The sequence below is a fragment of the Leptidea sinapis genome, chromosome 24 (genome assembly GCF_905404315.1).
Source record: "Leptidea sinapis chromosome 24, ilLepSina1.1, whole genome shotgun sequence".
Classification (NCBI taxonomy): domain Eukaryota; kingdom Metazoa; phylum Arthropoda; class Insecta; order Lepidoptera; family Pieridae; genus Leptidea; species Leptidea sinapis.
In genome coordinates, this window is record NC_066288.1 from 4,187,904 (window position 1) to 4,207,504 (window position 19,601).

General features: G+C 38.4%; 1 protein-coding gene across 1 annotated transcript in view; it reads right to left on the bottom strand.

The window, feature by feature from the left end:
• Positions 1-19,601, bottom strand: part of LOC126971570 (protein turtle) — a 127,186-nt gene that overhangs the window by 9,166 nt on the left and 98,419 nt on the right. The window contains exons 2-10 of the mRNA XM_050817877.1: positions 12,032-12,163; positions 10,378-10,520; positions 9,249-9,395; positions 7,884-8,019; positions 5,876-6,117; positions 3,117-3,387; positions 1,498-1,758; positions 1,326-1,396; positions 8-199 (exon numbers count right to left, since the gene is read on the bottom strand). Of these exons, the coding sequence (XP_050673834.1) occupies positions 8-199; positions 1,326-1,396; positions 1,498-1,758; positions 3,117-3,387; positions 5,876-6,117; positions 7,884-8,019; positions 9,249-9,395; positions 10,378-10,520; positions 12,032-12,110 (1,542 nt within the window). The 5' untranslated portion in view covers positions 12,111-12,163. The remainder of the gene's footprint in view (positions 1-7; positions 200-1,325; positions 1,397-1,497; positions 1,759-3,116; positions 3,388-5,875; positions 6,118-7,883; positions 8,020-9,248; positions 9,396-10,377; positions 10,521-12,031; positions 12,164-19,601) is intronic.

Genomic DNA, 19,601 nt, shown 5'->3' on the forward strand with positions numbered 1-19,601 from the left:
GCCATACCTCATTGGACGCGACACACTGGTAGATGCCGAAGTCCTGCCTCCGCAGCGTGTCGATGGTGACGTTTCCTCCAAGCGCGCGCACCCGACTCTTCTGCAGCGGCAAACCATCTCGCCGCCTCCACACCACGTTGGGTCGCTGGGTTCCCTCCGCCTCTTGAGCCTCACAATGCATCTCCACAGATTCGCCTACCTATTATTTAAATAACAATATTTGAATCTAGTTGAACAGTCAACCAATTTTCTATTTATAAGCCGTGGCTAGCTGTTTTAGCATACAAGAATTTATGACATATAATTTCTATTGTGGGTATACCTATTTATAAAAAAGAGGCATATAGTGTCCCGGATTTTTTTTATGCACTGAGGAATAATATTTTCCACACCATAACTCCAATACAGTTTGCAAGCGATTTTCTTCAAATTTAATTCATAGAAATGAATATTTAATGCGAGCTTACAGGTGTTTATAACTCGTGAACCTGGCTATCATGTACAAAAATAATTGTTTGAATCGGACTGGTAGATCTTGAGATTAGAATCAAAGAAACTAAAAAATCGTCAGCTTTATAATATTAATATAGATCTGATAGTCTATAAAATATATTGTGATAATCCTAGAGAATTTAAGGTAGAGTATTGTAGTTACAAAACGTGGTTATTTAAAACATAATGTGGTAGTAGTACCATCTTATTAAACTTCAAACCAATGCGCTAAGATTTACATATAAAACTAGCAATTTCGACTTTTCTGTTTTTTGTATCGCTAGTGGCTCGTCTCTCTACAGCACGACTGACGAGAAGATGTGATATTTGACAATCATAACATTAAAAATAAATATTATATATTAAACACGGCTACACGCTGATCGCGGGGGCGGAAGTAGGAAGGAGGAACACACATGGACCTGACGGCGCTTGCGCTTACAAAATAATTGCACAGAGCGATGATGTGTCATTATACTTGATTTATTAATGGGGTAAATTAGTTAATTAAATCACATCGTGAATCGAATACCGAGTACTTTTGTTCGTATCGTTAGTGTTCTTCATACTGTACATAGTATCATAAGAAAATATCAAATAAGATGTTTTTAATCAATAAAAACATCTTATTTGAATACAACTCAAATTTAAATATTATAATTTAAATTAGCATTATAATATCACTTATTGAAAGTCAAAAACTACCACACATATTGTGTATAAGTCATATAATTGTAAGTTCTGATTATCTATGATTAATTATTGTGATAGTGTGGTAAATGGTTCTTATTTGTATAAGGTCATCGGCTATCTTATTTTGTAAGAAACAATACCTTTCGTTGATACAAGGGTTCCGGTTCCACGGTAAACACAGGCGGCTTACGCACCAGTACTTCCATGGGTCCTGAATTTATCAAAATAATCATTAGTGGAATTCCAACAACTGACTTTACGACTAAAAAAAACTATCGTCATTCATTGCGACAATTTTTTTGCTGTCGTTACCTGAAGATCCTTGCGTTCCCTGAGCATTGTATGGCGTGCAGGTATACCGTCCCTGGTGATTCTGATTCACTCGCGTAAACAGTAGGGAGCCGTTGTTCATAATCACTATGTCCTTTGTCTGATATGGTTCCAACAACCGCTTGTCCTTTGTCCACGTGACGTATTGTAGGGGGGGATTCGCCTTTATGTAGCACTGGACGACTCCAGCCAACCGGAACGGCAGGTACTGCACCGTCGGTGTGAATGTTACTTTCGCTGGATCTACAAAAAACAATTGAATGGTGAGTTTATTTGGGCCTTTGTGTAGCTTGTGACTTGATTTATGAGTTCATAGAACTTATAACTGGATAGGAGCCACAATTCATAACACAATGAAAGATTTTCGAAACATACTCAATTTATAATAAATATCTCGTTATTAGTTTTAAGAGTGTAACATAAGTACATATTTCTAAAAGGCCGGAAACTCTTCTGTGCTTCTTCTGGTGTTACAGGGGAGAATGTGGGCGGCGGTGATCACTTAACATTAGCTATGATTGTGTGAGTCTTTTCCTTCGTCTTCTTCTTCCATAAAAACACAACCATAAAGTTTTAAGAGTTATATCAACTAATGCGTTAACATTAACAATCGACAGTAACAGATGAATGAGAGATGAGTAGATTCTGATATAGTATTATTATTCAAAATTTACTTAATTATGACCTTTAGGAAGAGCATTTTCATTGTAACTAATTTGTTGATTTATGATATTTTAATAACACAGAAGAACACATTACCACCCATTTATCTGAAGCTTTTTTTTATGAAAATAAGGGACGAGACGAGCAGGACGTTCAGCTGATGGTAATTGATACGCCCTACCCATTACAAATGCAGTGCCGCTCAGGGTTCTTGAAAAACCCAGAAATTCTGAGCGGCACTACAATTCCGGTCGCCACCTTGAGATGTTAAGTCTCATTTGCCCAGTAATTTCACTAGCTACGGCGCCCTTCAGACCGAAACATAGAAATTTTTACATATTATTGCTTCACGGCAGAAATAGGCGCCGTTGTGGTACCCATAATCTAGCTGGCTTCCTGTGCAAAGGTGGCTCCCACTTGTAAGCTAAGCAACTATCACCATCTAAACACACACGACACCACAGGAATCAAAGGAAGGAAAGATCTTTAAGCAATTCAGCGTTAATGACCCGGTGTTACGGAATTTTTCTGCTTCTGATGAACAATCAGAAATAGAGGAAAAAAAGTGTGTGTGTACTTATATGTGTGTATGCACGCAACAAAGCAAAAATCCTTAAAATTATTTATTTCTCATGCAAAAATAGAATGTTTGTAGAAAGAACAATATTGTAAAATCTTGAGATGGCAATGGCATTGACAATTAATTATTAAATAACGAATACGGCTGTACGGGCTTGAACCCTTTGCCTATCCTAATAATGGATGAGGAAACCAAAAAAAAAACTAATGCCGCAAACGTCAGAAAATTTTAGGAAAGTAATGCGCGCACATCTTAAATTTGCACTCTCATTATTTTTTCATATCTCGCCTAGAGAAGTAGAACTTCAAGAAGCAATTCCAGCATTTGTTTTCTTCTTGTTTTCCGATGTATTACTCACATTCAACATTCAGGTAGGCTGATGCACTTTGAGGGTCACCAATGCCGTTGGAAACTTCACATAAGTACTGCCCCGAGTCGTCAGCTGCTACTGGGTTGATTACCAGGGCGCCGTCTCTCCGGATGGTCACACGCGTTTCGAGGGCTGCCACCTCAGCGACGGGGGCACCTTCCCGAAACCATTTCACCGTAACGTTTCCAGGTAACGCCTTAGCTTCGCATGAGAACTGAACTTTCTCCCCTTCTAATTTCGTTTGATTCGTTGGTGGCATCTGTAACAATGTATATAAATTAAAATTCTGGAAGATATTCGATGAGGTGTTGGTAGGCCACAAGATGGATCGACTATCTGGTCAAGATCGCTGGAATACGTTGGATGAGGGCAGCACAGGACCGATCGTCGTGGTAATCTTTGGAGGAGCCCTTTGTCCAGCAGTGGACGTCTTCCAGCTGGTGATGATGAAATCGATAGTTAAGTAATTAACTATGCAACGCATGGACTCCACACTCATTACACGCAGAAGCAGGAACCGCGATGGTGGACCCACGGTCCTGTCGGCGATTGCGCTTAACTAACAAAAGATTAACACAATTAAACGAGAATCGATTCTTGTTCGTACCATAGATATCCTTTGTATCACTAGACATACAGTATTGCATAGAGTTATAAATACATAGACGGATAATTTAATAGGTATTTAACAACTGTTATATCTGTTTATAGAGCTATTTCAAAAATCAATTTACCTTGTTAAATGTAGGTTAGGTTTATAAGGCGTTACTATTGAGTAAGCTAGTTATAATTGGTGAAAGCAATGGTATTGAATATAAGTCTGAATACCAATTTGATTTATTTCACTCTTAGCAGATATAGAAAAGTTTAAATAAGACTATAATGACGAGTTCAAGTTAGTTAGGGCTATTCATATATAAGTTTATAGTCAAAAGATCTAAACATTTTTAATAAGAAATATCAGCAAAATATAGGTTTTTTCCTACCAGTTGTATGAGATATCTGAATCAAATATTTTCTCTTTATTATTGCTTAATGCTTATATCTTTTCGTATGAATAGATGAAATTGGATTCAAGCAACTGATATAAAATACTACTACTCGACTCATTTAATCATGGCTATATATTATAGAGGCGAAAATATTATGTACGGCCATTACTACCGTACTTACAATATACTAGCGTATAGACATATACACATACAAACAATGCGTGCGAAAGAGACGAACATCTCTTATGGAGATATAGAAAAGGAATCTATTGTAACTGTAACCTATTTCGATTGACAATTCGTAAACAGTCAGCCACGCTTGGTATTAGCCAATTTTGAACAGTAAACTAGCTAAAATTGACAAATCAAAATTGGTCAAGCATTAAAAGCCTATCAGGGTAGTCCTAACGCAAATATATTCAGAAGTCTATGCCATAAAATGATAGGTTAAATATGGGGTCTTGCTCTGAATGTGCACTTTGGCTTTACACAGCTGTGATGCGACCTACGATATGTTACAGTGCAGTAGTCTGGTGGTTACGCACTTACAAACGAGAACGCTTTTAAACATCAGACTGTTTGGATTAAACATGAGACTTAACATCTTATGTCTCAAGGTGATAAGGTGAATTGTTGGGTTTTTCAAGAATCCTGAGCGGCACTGCATTGTAATGGGCAGGGCGTATCAATTACCATCAACTGAACGTCCTGCTCGTGTCGTCTCTTATTGTCATCAAATGGACCACATGATGCATGTGAACTGACAGCTTTAGAATCAATGCTGAATCGTCCAACTTTCCACCTCTTCTTAAAACAAAAGACAACCGCTGCTGCGGTAAGGCCATAAATACTAACCCCCTTATTCATAATAGTCTGCTAACTTAAAGCATTGCTAATTCTCAGTCTGTCTTCTTCTATTGACCTAAGTCAGAATGAGAAAAAACACTCCTTAGCGGCTGTTTAAAGTTAGCAGACCATTATGAATAAGGGGGTAAATCGTTTTCAGAGCCAGCAAATCCTGCGAGGATTTGCTCAGATCAAGATCAGAGGTTTTAAGTGAGGTGAATGAAAAGGAAGCACTCTTGTTGGCGGTAAGCAACAGTTTTTCACAGCAGTAGGTATATAATTATTGATAAGAAATATAAAATAAATAAAGCTTCACGTAGAACCCTAACGATGTTTTAACTCTAGGTAATTGTATATACCATATTCATATTAGGTACATAAATAAACATATATCATAAATCTATACATATAAAAATGAATTGCTGTTCGTTAGTCTGGCTAAAACTCGAGAACGGCTGGACCGATTTGGCTAATTTTGGTCTTGAATTATTTGTGGAGGTCTAGAGAAGGTTTAAGAGGTGAAAGTGAATAAATATGAAAATGCTCTAAAATAAATAAAAACAACAATTTTGTTTTTCCTTTGATAATAATAGTTTAAGATGAATAACTGATAAGAATCTTTATATTCTTCTAATCTTCACAGGAGGTAAAAAAAACTTGAATTTAATTATTGATTCTTTCTTATTACTTTATATGGCAATACAATGTTTGCTGGGTCAGCTAGTATATAATAAATAAACATCCATGATTCGGAAATAAACATTCAAAGTCATCATAAATTTTTTTGCACCTATCGGTATTCTAACCGGTGACTTTGACTTGACCTTTAACAACAAAAAGGCCATGATATCGTCAAATGTTTACTTTATTTGTGGAACTTATTAGATAAGTAAAGTAATAAATACATACCGTTATAACTGCACCGCCAGCAATGATAACCCTCGCGGTGTGAGACACTTGTCCCTCTCCGTTGCGAGCGATACAGGTGTAGTCCCCGATGTCCTCGTGTCGAATGTTGCTGATCCTGAGCTCCGTGCCGTCGTTGAAGATGCCCACAGTTCCCGAAGGTTCCACGGGGTTCGCATCTTTGTACCACAAGATCTCGGGAGTTGGCGTTCCCTCCGCTTGGCAGTTCAGTATAATTGCATCTCCTACAAGGATATTATTTCGTTAAACTTTACTGTGATAAACATTTGCCGAGCTTTCAGCCAAGAATTTCATAATAATGGCTGACCCAGTCACCATAGTCGGTCAGTTCAGTACCAACATCGATCAATCGCGAGTAAAGCCGATTTAAGTAATTATACTTTGTTGTTTCAAAGAAATCGAAACTTCGGAATAAATAAATAATGTTATTTATCAAAATATAGGTAGGTGACGATTAGAGGCGTTTCAAAAGCGTCTTTTTCATATCCATTAGGTATGTATTTTAAATTCACGGTGTTAGTTTTTTTTTTAATGAAAATAAGGGACGAGACGAGCAGCACGTTCAGCTGATGGCAATTGATACGCCCTGCCCATTACAATGCAGTATCGCTCAGGATTCTTGAAAAACCCAAAAATTCTGAGCGGCACTACAATTGCGCTCGTCACCTTGACACATAAGATGTTAAGTCTCATTTGCCGAGTAATTTTACTAGCTATGGCGCCCTTCAGACCGAAACACAGTAATGTTTAGGTACATATTACTGCTTCACGGCAGAAATAGGCGCCGTTGTGGTACCCATAATCTAGCCGGGATCCTGTGCAAAGGAGCCTCCGACTGGTAAATAGTTGATGACTCAAGGATTTTCAGTACATATAATAAAACGAAACTTAATGGATATAGTCGGCGATCTATCCTTCACTTAAATTTCGTAACATAAATGTAACGAAACAAATTTATGAGTGAACAGCTTATTGCTACTCCGCACTAAGTGACATCAAACCGTCCATTATAAATCATTTGAGATTAATGTTCCGCTAATGTCACGTAACAAATACCTTGCGTGACATATTATTTATATTATAATACTTAAAAGTAGTCATAATATTAAAAGAATAATTTACATCTGAAGAATTTTCGCTATGAAAAGTAATACACGATGATTGATCGTCGTTGAAACTCTTAAATGACTTGATAGAAATCTGTTAAGTAAATACTATAGAGTAACTATGTCTTTATTAAGACAGATACGCTCAGGTACTGCCTCTATTTGTTCGTTTATTACGTTGTTGAGTATTTAAAGTTATCATCACATTGAATGAAGAATGGAAGGACTAGGTAGTTTTGTTGTGCAGTGAAAGTCATAAATCCCTATTCTAAGCTCAATAATGAGAACAAAAAGATGTGAATATACACAAACTTATAACGATAAATAACTACAAAGATTATGTGGTAACTATAAGGTCGTCGGTCTTGTAGGTCAGCGTAAAAGCCTGAACACATGGTCGGATTTGGTACGGCCGGACCATCGGGCGTTGCAGTGGGCGTGAGTGGTTGCCTCGGTACGGTCCGGAAAGTATTGATAATAACTTTGTGCGATTTACACTGCGACAAAACATCGAATATATTATACTCCTTTGGTTCGGCCGGACCAAATCCGACTATGTGTATAGGCTATAAGCGAGGGGCACGGCACAGGGTTGTGGAGAGGAGATTGATTTGAAGATTGTACAAATCTTACATCTAATAGCACCAATAGAGATACTTTTTAAATTGATCTCATTTATTTTATTTTTTTAAATCGTGATTAATCTGTACCATAATCGTCTACACATAGATAAATTAACGCTACCTAAATATTAAATTTCATCCAAATCATAAGAAATTTTCCGAAGCCGTATCTGAAATAAGTATAAATAAATATTAAAAGTCTTTCCAAATAAAATCTACAAGATTTAATATTATTATAAGAATAAAACACTCGATACATACCTAAGTTGACGTATATGATCTCTTCCGGAGTGATGGAGAATCGGGGCGGTGCGTGGACATCCAGGTGGAACCAGGTTCCGTTCTTGTGCTGGTTTGGAGACCGATTGAGGAAGACCACCTTACATTCGTACCAACCCTGTTAATGATACAGACAATTTTCAAATTCAAAATGATATAGCACAGAATCATTAAACCGGTGAGAATCCTCCCAACACAGGATCCACCATAGCTGCGACTATTCCTGCCGCCATCAAGTAGTGTGCAAGCACTATTTGTGTATGGGCTTAAAGTCTTAACATCTTCTTCTTCCCACGGGTGGTTACCGCAACAAGACGTCATATAAGCGTCATATTTTGTGTGAGTTAGAGTTAGAGACTACTCCAACCAGCCAAGCTCCAGGGAGTCACTTAACTTCTTAACATTGCCGAAGAGCACCTGGTGAGCCCAGGTGCTTTGCCCTGTAGTTTGCCACCTCTGTGCACTCCAGCCGATCAGGGACGGCTGTTTGCTCTGTCTCCAGGCAACCTCTGCATAAGGGACTGTCTGTGGCACCTTGCTTAGGTATGAAGATGAGCCTAACTTGTGGGAAGTTAGGCAGGCAAGGGGAGTGTACCTATATATAGACCAGACCGGCCAGGTAGATATATTTCAGTGTGTACATCAACTCATCTCCTCCCCACTGTGACAGTGCTGGAAAGACGCCATCTGTACATCTGGAAGCTGTCCCCATCATAGGCGGTTTGCCAGCAGTCTTAAGATGTCACTAAGTGACGAGCGCAATCGTGCTACCGCGAAGAACTTTGAGTTTTTGAAGAATCGTGAGAGGCACTGCATTTTAATGGGCAGAGCGGACCTTATGGACTAATGTTCTTACTTCTTTCGACATCTTTCTTCTATAAACGAAACAGTAATCAACCAAAAACCCCATCACATTATTATGGGTGTTTTTGGAAGTTTTAGGTTTACGTACCTAGAGAGAAACTGCGGTTGTCAATATTCTGAGGGCGGAAATATCCTACTTATCTCACATGGTGCGTATACGACTTTTTTGCCACCTGGATGAAAAGGGGCTTTTAGTCTCTGGTACGAGGGACAAATCGTCTTGCCGGGAGAGAATCGGCCACTTTTGTCCCTCGTACCGGGGTTTAAAAGCGAGGTATAGCACTCTTACAAAATATGCACGATCGACAAATTATGAAATAACACTCAAACCGTCCTTTATTTGATAGCCGCCCATATTCTTTTGCAAAAAAGCATAAGAACATTTTTCAGAATACAGAGTAGAGAATTTTTCTGAGTACATGTGATATCTATCTGAAGACAAATACAATGAAAGTTCATCATGACATTCAGAGTGAGAATTACCTGATCACTTTCTCGTATGTTGGTGAGGTTGAGACTAGCTGCGCCATATGGCGAGTCCGGAGCGACTCGGGACACTCTGCCCTCATAACCCTCGCCGCTGTGCGTCGGGTAGCTCTCATACCAGATGTATATCGGTATATCTTGACCCTACACATACATAAACACATTATTATATGACCCTTGCTGTCGCGATCGAACACCTTCCTGACACAATATGGCTAACTACTGGCAACATCGTATGCTACATCTATAGTCATGTCATTGTTTAGTCCATGTATTGTATTATGCATTGCTTACTCTACTATGTAATCTTGTCGTAGGAAGATGTATAGAACTAAATACGAAACATATATAAGGGCAAAATAAGCATGCGAGTGTGGCAAAATATAATATACGTGTCCCGTACGTGTGCAAATACGACACATAACACATCGTTTTCGCAAGAAAGCTAACGTACAATAATAATATGTTTATCCAAAAGCTGTGGGTATACCAGAATGCATGCGTAAATAAGTAGAATACATTTTTGAGTACATGACATGCAATACGTTCAGAGCACGAAATACGAATAGACATGTACCTACTTAAGGTTCTACGTGTACGATACAGAGTGGAGGCAGCTGGGAGACCACAGCCACAGGAAGAGAGAAACAGACAGAACCGCCGCAGTGCGCGAGGGAGTGCGAAGGCCCCGTGTCAGCCGTGTAAGCTAAGTGCTTCCCCAATACGCAAATCGGTGCACCCCAAAAGAAAATCGTAATTTGTGATTGTGTACGTGTATGTTCGGTATGTAACGGGGGTCTGCTGCTCTCTCGGACTCGTTCTAGAGGTCTTTGTTACTGTGGTGTTGGACGACCGCCGCGACATAAAAGGCATCATGTTAAGGCGTGCATACGGGGTCCCGGGGCGCGGCAGTCAGGGGGAATCCCGACCCGCGGCGCCTCGGTACCACTACACGGGAGTCGAGACAATACCAAGTATCCCAAGGGCAGGGAACACAAGCGTACGCAACAATTATACGTTACAGTCTGCGGGGCGCGTCGCGGAGACGAGCCGACCCTTACTGAACAGAAACACACACCAAAGATGAGCAGTATTGTAATGTAAAGTGGAGTGTGGACCGTCGTACCGTTTCGCCTACCTTCTTCTCCCACTGCAACACGTACGGCACGGGAATTTCTTCAGGGAAGTCCACCTGGCAGTTAAACACGACGCTCTCGCCGAGTATCGCCGTGATATGCACTGCATCTTGGTGGTCTTGGTGGCAAGTAACTGTACGAAAATTGGAACATTAGACAAAATGGACACGTCATGGCGATAAAATAACATTAATATATCAATATATTTATTTAACTAACTGTTCAACGAGAGTTTGCAATTATTTTTTACAGACATTTTGGTGAAAGCCCGTGTACGGGCAGCTGTTGTCAAGCACAGGGCAGTTGACGCTACATATACCGCATTAACAAGCCGCTAAACAATGATTTTATTATATTTTTATCCACTCTTGATGAGCAGATCCTAGTCATGTCAAATTAATTTATTTGTAATTATTGAGTATTTGGTTATACCCACAGAACAGGTTAAGTTATACCTACATTTTTAAAAGGGCTGTAATGTTATTTTAATAGTAAGGTATGTTTGTTCTAACTATCCAAAGATTGAAATCTATATTCATGTCATCGAATTATATTATGTTTAGGGTTCTACAAAAAACTTTATTTTACGACCAGCAAAGCTTTAGATCGATATGAGGTAACTTCAACTCATTTGCTATCCTATTCCGTAATAATAAATGGGCAAAAAAGAAGGAAAGAAAGTAATCTTTTAATGGTATTTACGATAAATTATGACAGGTATTTTTATAAGGCAGCACAATACCAAGTACCAGTATTGTGTACATTGTATGAAAATGTCCTTGATTGAAAGCGGAGAATATGACGTCACATATTGAACATCCTATTAATAGATTATGTTCTGATGACCTAGCATATTACCCTTCAACAATTTGTAGTGCTATTGTATGCATTGGCAGATTTAATCAGATCACAACAATACCTATACTAGGCTACGTTTGGTTATTCAAACCACCGACGGATACTTGCGACAATCGTTTTAATCAATTTACGAACGACCACAATTTGAGTACATAATAAAGGATCTGCTAAACTCATTGGGTCTTAAACACAGATAACAAAACGCACCACACAGCGATGCAGCTTACATTTCACATAGGCAGGTTGACTAGCAACAAGAGTAGCAGTGTGCTCGGCGCGCCAGCCCATACCTGACTCCATGTCCTGTATATAGCACTGTGTACGTACCTGGCAGGTTGACTAGTAGCAGCAGGAGCAGGCCAGCCCATACCTGACTCCATGTCCTGTATATAGCACTGTGTACGTACCTGGCAGGTTGACTAGCAGCAGCAGGAGCACGCCAGCCCATAACTGACTCCATGTCCTGTATATAGCACTGTGTACGTAGCACGTACCTGGCAGGTTGACTAGTAGCAGCAGGAGCAGGCCAGCCCATACCTGACTCCATGTCATGAATATAGCACTGTGTACGTACCTGGCAGGTTGACTAGCAGCAGCAGGAGCACGCCAGCCCATACCTGACTCCATGTCCTGTATATAGCACTGTGTACATAGCACGTACCTGGCAGGTTGACTAGCAGCAGCAGGAGCAGGCCAGCGTGGGCGGCGATGTGCGGCGTTTGCTCGGCGCGCCAGCCCATACCTGACTCCATGTCCTGTATATAGCACTGTGTACATAGCACGTACCTGGCAGGTTGACTAGCAGCAGCAGGAGCAGGCCAGCGCGGGCGGCGATGTGCGGCGTGTGCTCGGCGCGCCAGCCCATACCTGCGCTCCCATGTCACGGCCGCGCGCGGCGACTCATCCTCTCAGCATCACCTACAAAAAAGATACACAATTTAAGATGTTTTCTGTCTCATTTAGTGCCAAAACGCACCTTTTTCATCTGTGACATATAGTTTGCTTATGGCCACAGGTGTAAAAAGCAATCCTGGTAAAATAAAATATAAAATAAAAGCAATCACATCAGTGACGATGCGAATCGCAGAAATTCTCAAGGGCGTCATGGGGTATGCCGTCCGAAATCGGTAGCCGTTTCCGTAGTTATAACGGTATTATTAACTTCATCCGTAGGCCATTATGCTGCTCTCAATATACCGACTGTTTACGAACCAAACGGTATTGGTTGTAGCGATCATAAGCAAGCTAAATATATGACGCAACTAGCTCCGATACATACATTCTTCCTCATGTTCAAGCTACGTAAATTGGTATAGGTACAGTATCGAATGCTTTTGCCGACAAATTTCAATCAACTCAGCCTAGGCGTTCGACTCAAAAATTCTGTCAATGTACCCAAAAGCCTTGAGTATTATTTTAATTAAACTTTTTCATAATTAATAGCTTTGTTAAGTTTTTAATTGACAGCATCAAATTTTGTTTTGTTAAGCCAGTATATACTTTAATTATAAATTTAATAGTTTCATTCAAAAATACATCAAGGCACTATGTAGATATATTCTTTGCTAATGAAATTTAAAAATTAGAACCTGCCTTCACTCTCAACACATATTTCATTTAATTATTATAAGTTTTTCAACTCTTATACAAACCACTGTATTGTGAGCCTATCTTCAATCATTTTTACCGCGCAAAATCATGATTTCAACATTATGGATATCGTATCCGAGCTTCTCGAGGGTCTAGAGAACGTATTTTTGATCATTTTTGAAATCCATGATGGCCGCCGCGCAAAATTATGATTTCAACAATATTGATATCGAATCCGAGGTTCTCGAGGATGCAGAGAACGAATTTGGGATCATTTTTTAAATCCAAGATGGCCGCCGCGCCAATTTATGATTTCAACAATATAGATATCGTATCCGAGGTTCTCGAGGGTTCAGCACGCTGCCGCGAAAAAGTATAACATCTTTCGTACTAGCGTTGTATCGTGCAGGTTTAGCGCGTGGCCACGAGTAAGTAGGACATCTTATAATTACTAATTTTGACAAAAAAACATTTGGTTTAGAGAACAGATTAGGATAAATAATATAAACGAGATTTAAAAATTTGTTTTTCCAAAGAAGTTTCTCTTCTGACATGTGTACACACAACATTTTTATTTTTTTTTATATATTGTAGTTATAGTGGAATGTATGTTGTAGTTTCAGTAGGTAATCTTAAATAAATAAATGAACACTGGTCCCTAAATTTCAAGTGAACTGCAACTAGCTCAGCAATCTCAGGAAAAAGAATCTTAATAAGTATCTGCTAAAAATTCTCCTTTTTTTTTGAGATTTTAATTTTTCCACAGTTTAAAACAGTCTTGCAATAAATAAGTTGTGTAATATGTGGTGATATCAAACCAAAAGGTGATATCAAATTACTTTTCTTGTAAAATTTTGCTTCAAGTTCAAGTAAGAACTAATAATAAACTTGTATTATTCAACATGAATGACACCAATAAATCTAAATCAAACAGCTTAAGATCTCGTCATTCATATACTGCCCAACGATAGGTACCGCCTGCTGCAAACTATTTTGATGGGGAAAGAGGTGTTGGAAGAAGAAAGAAGTCTTGGCTCAGAAATATAAGTGAGTGGATTGGTATCAAGACAGTCCAAGAACTTTTCCGCTTAGCCATACACAAGGAAAAGTATAAAAAACTGACTGCTGACCTCCAGAATGAAGGAAGAATGCACTTGAAGAAGAAGAAGACACAAAAATAAAATTTTGCTAATTTTTCTTAAATGTATTTTATAGTCAACTAGATGGATTTTATAGTCAGTCTAGATTACTCGTTCAGGTTAAATTATGAGAATGAAATTTTAAGATGTGCGCGCATCACTGTAATACAAAAGTAACAGGTTTTTTTTTCTTCTTTTGGCAATAGCGTTTACTTTTTGCCGATAACGAAGTAACAGGTTGAAGTTGGTTCCTAAAATTTTCTGACGTTTGCGTCATTCGTTATTTATTTATGGTTTCTTCGTCCATTATTAGGACAGGCAAAGGGTTCAAGCCCATACAGCCGTATTCATTATTCAATAATTTATTGTCAAAACCATCTTTGCAAGATTTTTACAAAATTGTTCTCTCTAAAAACGAAGTATGTACGAGGAATAAATAATTTTTATGATTTTTGCTTGCCAAAGAAGTATAAATAGTGCATACAGAAGTACACACGCACTTTTTTTTATTTTGGTTTGATAGTTTTTTTGATTCAAAAGGAGGACAAACGAGCGTACGGGTCACCTGGTGTTAAGTGATCACCGCCGCCCACATTCTCGTGCAAGACCAGAGGAATCATAGGAGCGTTGCCGGCCTTTAAAGAAGGTGAACGCGTTTATTTTAAAGGTACCCATTTCGTATCTTCCTGGAAACACACAAGGAAGCTCATTCCACAGCTTTGTAGTACGTGGAAGAAAGCTCCTTGAGAACCGCAATCCGCCACACATTCAGATGGTGGGGATGATATCCTAATTTGTTTATAAATTTATTTATTGCAAACAATCATTTATACAATAACACATCTTTGCTCTTCATAATATTGGTATCGGTTATACCTACAATGAAACCGATGTGTCTTTGATAAGTGATCATTGACGCACAAGAACTCAAGAACCTTGAGTACACTCTTAATTAATATTCACTTGAAGTCATTTTGACATTTGCTAATAATTATAAAGTGGAAACTTAAAAAAATATTTTTATAATTAAAACAAAATTCACAAATGGCGAATACATTGAGAAATGTAAAAATACTTTTGGTGTGGTATTTTTGTAAATATGTTTCACAGAATCACCCATGAGATATACCAAACCCATTAAGAAAATGAACATTAAGTTCGCTTCTCATCACCGCAGAAATCTGGTGGTTATAGAGAAGAGAGACCTATAAAAAAGAAAAACTACGAGCTGTAGTCACATTAACATTGTGAATTTTTGTATATTTTGCAATGGTTAGGGAATAATTTAGCACGATTTTTTTTTATTAATCAGTATAAAAGTACAAGCATTTATGTGGTTCAATAGAAATCTCTTAGAAAAATCAACTTCATCCATAATTTCAACGACTGTCTTATGAATATTCGATCAGGTCACGTGTCCTGACGCGAGTTTAACATTTTATGCTCATCCCAAGAAAAGGGCTCAACACCTAAAGAAGATTTCACTTCACAAATAGGTAGTCGGTTGAAAATGCAAAAGCCGTCAAGTACAAAAGTAAAAGTAATCTTACGTTCAGAAGTAGCGAAAGGAATTTTATATTGACTGTAGTGTAAAAGTCATGTAGGTATGTAAATATAAATTACCTTTTGATTGGGCTTAAAGATTTTTACGTGCAGGGATCTTAAACTGTTAAGTAAAAGTCCTTGGGCTATTTTCTTTAGTACCGAAGTAATTGCACTGCCTCACGACATTTCAGCCCCCTCCTTTAACCCTCACTCGTTTGGAAAGGGTTAACACACTGACCACGTTTTTTCTACATTTGACGTTGACATTTTCAACTCCTTCGAAATGTTACTTTCGCTACTTTATATCAATTGAGGTTTCACCAATTAAGTGTCATTATTATTATTTTGTCATTAGTATTATTCTTATGTGTAAATGACATTATTATGACCAAATGCAGCTTTTATTAAAAGTACTAGAGTACTAATTTGGTTTCTGTGGGGGTATAATACGTTCAATTACATTTTAACTTTATATAATTCCTTTTATGTTATAATAAAATCTATCATCATCATCTAGTCATTATCAGCCGGAAGACATCCACTGCTGGACAAAGGCCTCTCCACAAAGATTTCCACGAAGATCAGTCCCCTCATCCAACGTATTCCGGCGATCTTGACCAGATCGTCGGTCCATCTTGTGGGGGGCCTATTAACGCTGCGTCTTCCGGTACGTGGTCGCCATTCGAGGATTTTACTGCCCCAACGGCCATCTGTCCGTCGAACTATGTGCCCTGACACTTCTGTTTCGCAACCATTTGGGCTATGTTAGTGACTTTGGTTCTCCTACGGATTTCCTCATAAAAACATTTTTATATCTACCAAAATTACCTTGCTTGTTACGAAATGCGTGATCAAGTGAATAATATGATAAACTATAACTATACAAAATATTGGGTCGCCCTCCGGTGTACATACATATAAATGTAGTTCCACATATTTGATATAACGGTTCTACTATAAATTTAACCAATATTTCAATAATAGTTATTTTGAAAGATTTTTAAGGCAGACAGTGTAATGAAGACAATTATTTTGGAAATTAAATTTTTAAACATTTAAATAAATATGTATCGGATTTGGGCGCGGTATATCTACAAAAAAATTGTTGTACTATTTATCTATGAAATACTAGATATTAAAACCAACCAACCTAGTGTTAGAAATAATAATAACATTGCACTATATTAGCTGTACTAAAACACTGAATTTGAAATTGCCTAAATAATTCACTATCACGTAATAACGGCTCCAAAAAATGAAACACGCGGAAACATTTTGAATCGAAGCTCTTTCTATTTCGCGAAAATAAAAAGGTTTCGTCGCTACGAAGACTATACGATTTTGGAACAGTCACTGGCCAGTTGTTTGAATATTTATTTATTTAGTTACTACCATGGTAGATACTTAAAACTTTATGTTTAATTTTTAAATGTACGTTCGCTTCTAATCATTGATATACACCACTTAACGTGAGTTTCTTGTTTTCTGTTACGCCCATCAGCACACAGCGAAAGTAACAGTAAAATGTGGTGTTTTGTTACTGATGGGGTTAGGGGATCACCGGGACACAGTTCGCGCGTCGAGGCCGCGATATTGATTTTCGCGAGCGGTACCTTATCGCGAGGCGAGCGCGAGCGGTGCGGGGTCGCGCTATCTCGTGCGCGCGGATGCTGGGCGAAGGGCGATGTCGGGCAGGAGACAGGGGCTCCGTCATCTGTAGCGAGCGCGCATGGAGCTCCTCGTGGCGCGTGCAGCCAGTCGCGGGGCACTCTCGGCACTGGCCGCGGCGCCGCTATCGATCCCTGCGCGCGCAGGCCTCCGCCCCCGGGCCCCGACATGAATGGCGCCCTCCGCGTCGCCCGGACACCTCACGTGCTCACTGTCCAGCGGCCCTCGCTCCCGGTACCTCTCAACTACACGCTACTCCCACTGCAGGCATGTGCTACTACTATCAAAGAGGCCGACATGTCTCTAATGATCTTGATAATATCATATTGTGGAATATTTTTATATATATTTAAACCGAATTTCATTAATTTAAAGCTTAATTCATCTCTAATTTAATTATTGTACCATAATTCCGCAACCGTATTCATGGATAAGTCATAATATGGCAAGCGTATATTTTGTTTTAATTTAGTACCTACATAATATAATCTCTTCTATGTATATATATAATGAAAATGATCTTTGTTTGAGGCTCTTTCACGCCTAAACCACTGATCCTATCGACATGAGACTACCCCCATTCGATGCCAAATATATCCTAGTCGCTGCATCATAACAGCATCTCATCGCATTTTTAAAGATGTCTTAAACATACTGATAATTAATTTCGCACATTTCGCCCCCTTTCCATTAAAAAAAGTGCAAGTTATATCCCTTACTTGACCATTCTTAAATCGTTTCTTTAATAAACAGAAGAATGACAAACATCACTGCTCGAATACAGCTGGCTTGGCTTCGGTTCAACATCTTTATCCAGGTTCAGCATGTATTATTCCTTTAAGCGTCGCACTCCGAGTTTCCGTATTTATTGGATCAATTTCCTTTTTGCGCACCGCACTTTGTATCTTAGTAAGTTTCGAAAATAATTCAAATTCAAATTCAAATATTTTCATACAAAATAGGATGTGAAATCACTTATTGAAAGTCAAAAAACTACCACCCATTCCAAAATGAATGCCTCAGGCCTGAAAAGAATGGGCGCAACAAACTCAGCGGGCATTTTTTTTTCATCAAAAATATGTTTTACAATTAAACTTAACTAACTAAAACAAAGTAACATTGTACAATTAAACTTATTATTTAACAGCCTGAGGGCGGTCGCTCCATTCCCAATCTGTGGTATCATAAGAGAGTCATTTATGTTATAGTAACCTTTACCACACAAACGTTTTATAATAATTCTTTTGAATAACGTAATACTTTTGTTTTGAACATTCTCTGGGATCCTGTTGTAAAAGCATATACATCGTCCCACAAAAGACTTGTTAACTCGACTTAGTCGAGTAGTTGGCATTATAAGCTTATGTCTGTTATACGTATATAATAAAGTGGTAAACGTTTACTTCCATAAATATCTTCTAGATAAATGTATCACAATCAACTTTAAGACATGATTTAAAACATCAACCAGTGTTTTATACTCACCGAAAAGTTTCGTCTATTGATCAATTTATGATAAGTTATGACACAAATTAAATATGAAAACAGAATTTATGAACGATGCGGGAACCGAACCTCTCGCGTTCCGTGCGAGCGCTCTTTCCACTGAGTTCGAGTGACATATCATTGGTAAATCTTGCATGTCTTGTTCAACTCTCAGGTTGTGGCTTCGAATAACCTGCTCAACCCCAATATTTGCATATTAGGAAATTGACTTGAGATGTCGCTCTTTCAAATCTAAACAATTTGTTTTTTATTAAAGTGATAACCCTCACTTCTGGGATTAATAAACACAAATAAAATTTAGTATAAGGAATAAGACACTGAAAGTGGATCCAATCAATAAGATCTTCTTCTAATCCTTGTGATCTGATTAAATGATTGATGAGTGGTAAAAACATCACAGAAACCTGATCCCTCAACCACTGGCTCCTTTGCATGGGATGCCAGCTAGATTATGGGTACCTTTATTTTTTTATAAATTGAAACCTAGCTACATCGATGTATCGCCCCCGAAATCCCCTGTTTACTAAAGTTTATTAAAATCGTTTGAGCCGTTCAGATATTCATTTTATATAGTTTCTAATTCTAGTAGGCTTCATAAGATACATAATAGCTTTAAGGGTAAATGTATACACTTCTACAATAAAGTCCCAGCCACTGTTCAGGCATTATCTATAAACAAATTTAAATGTTTTATTAAAAAATGGCTCTGTCGTAAATCCTATTACTCCACTGCTGAATATCTAAATGATCGGACAGCCTGGGACTAGATTGTGATTATTTTATAGCGACTGTACAATATTGTATATTTTTATTGAAAAGAGCGCAAAAAAAAGAATGCTGGGAGAGTTTCTTACGCCGCTTCTTCTCTCTCAGAGCGCCATTTGTTTCCGAAGCGGTAGTAGTATCTA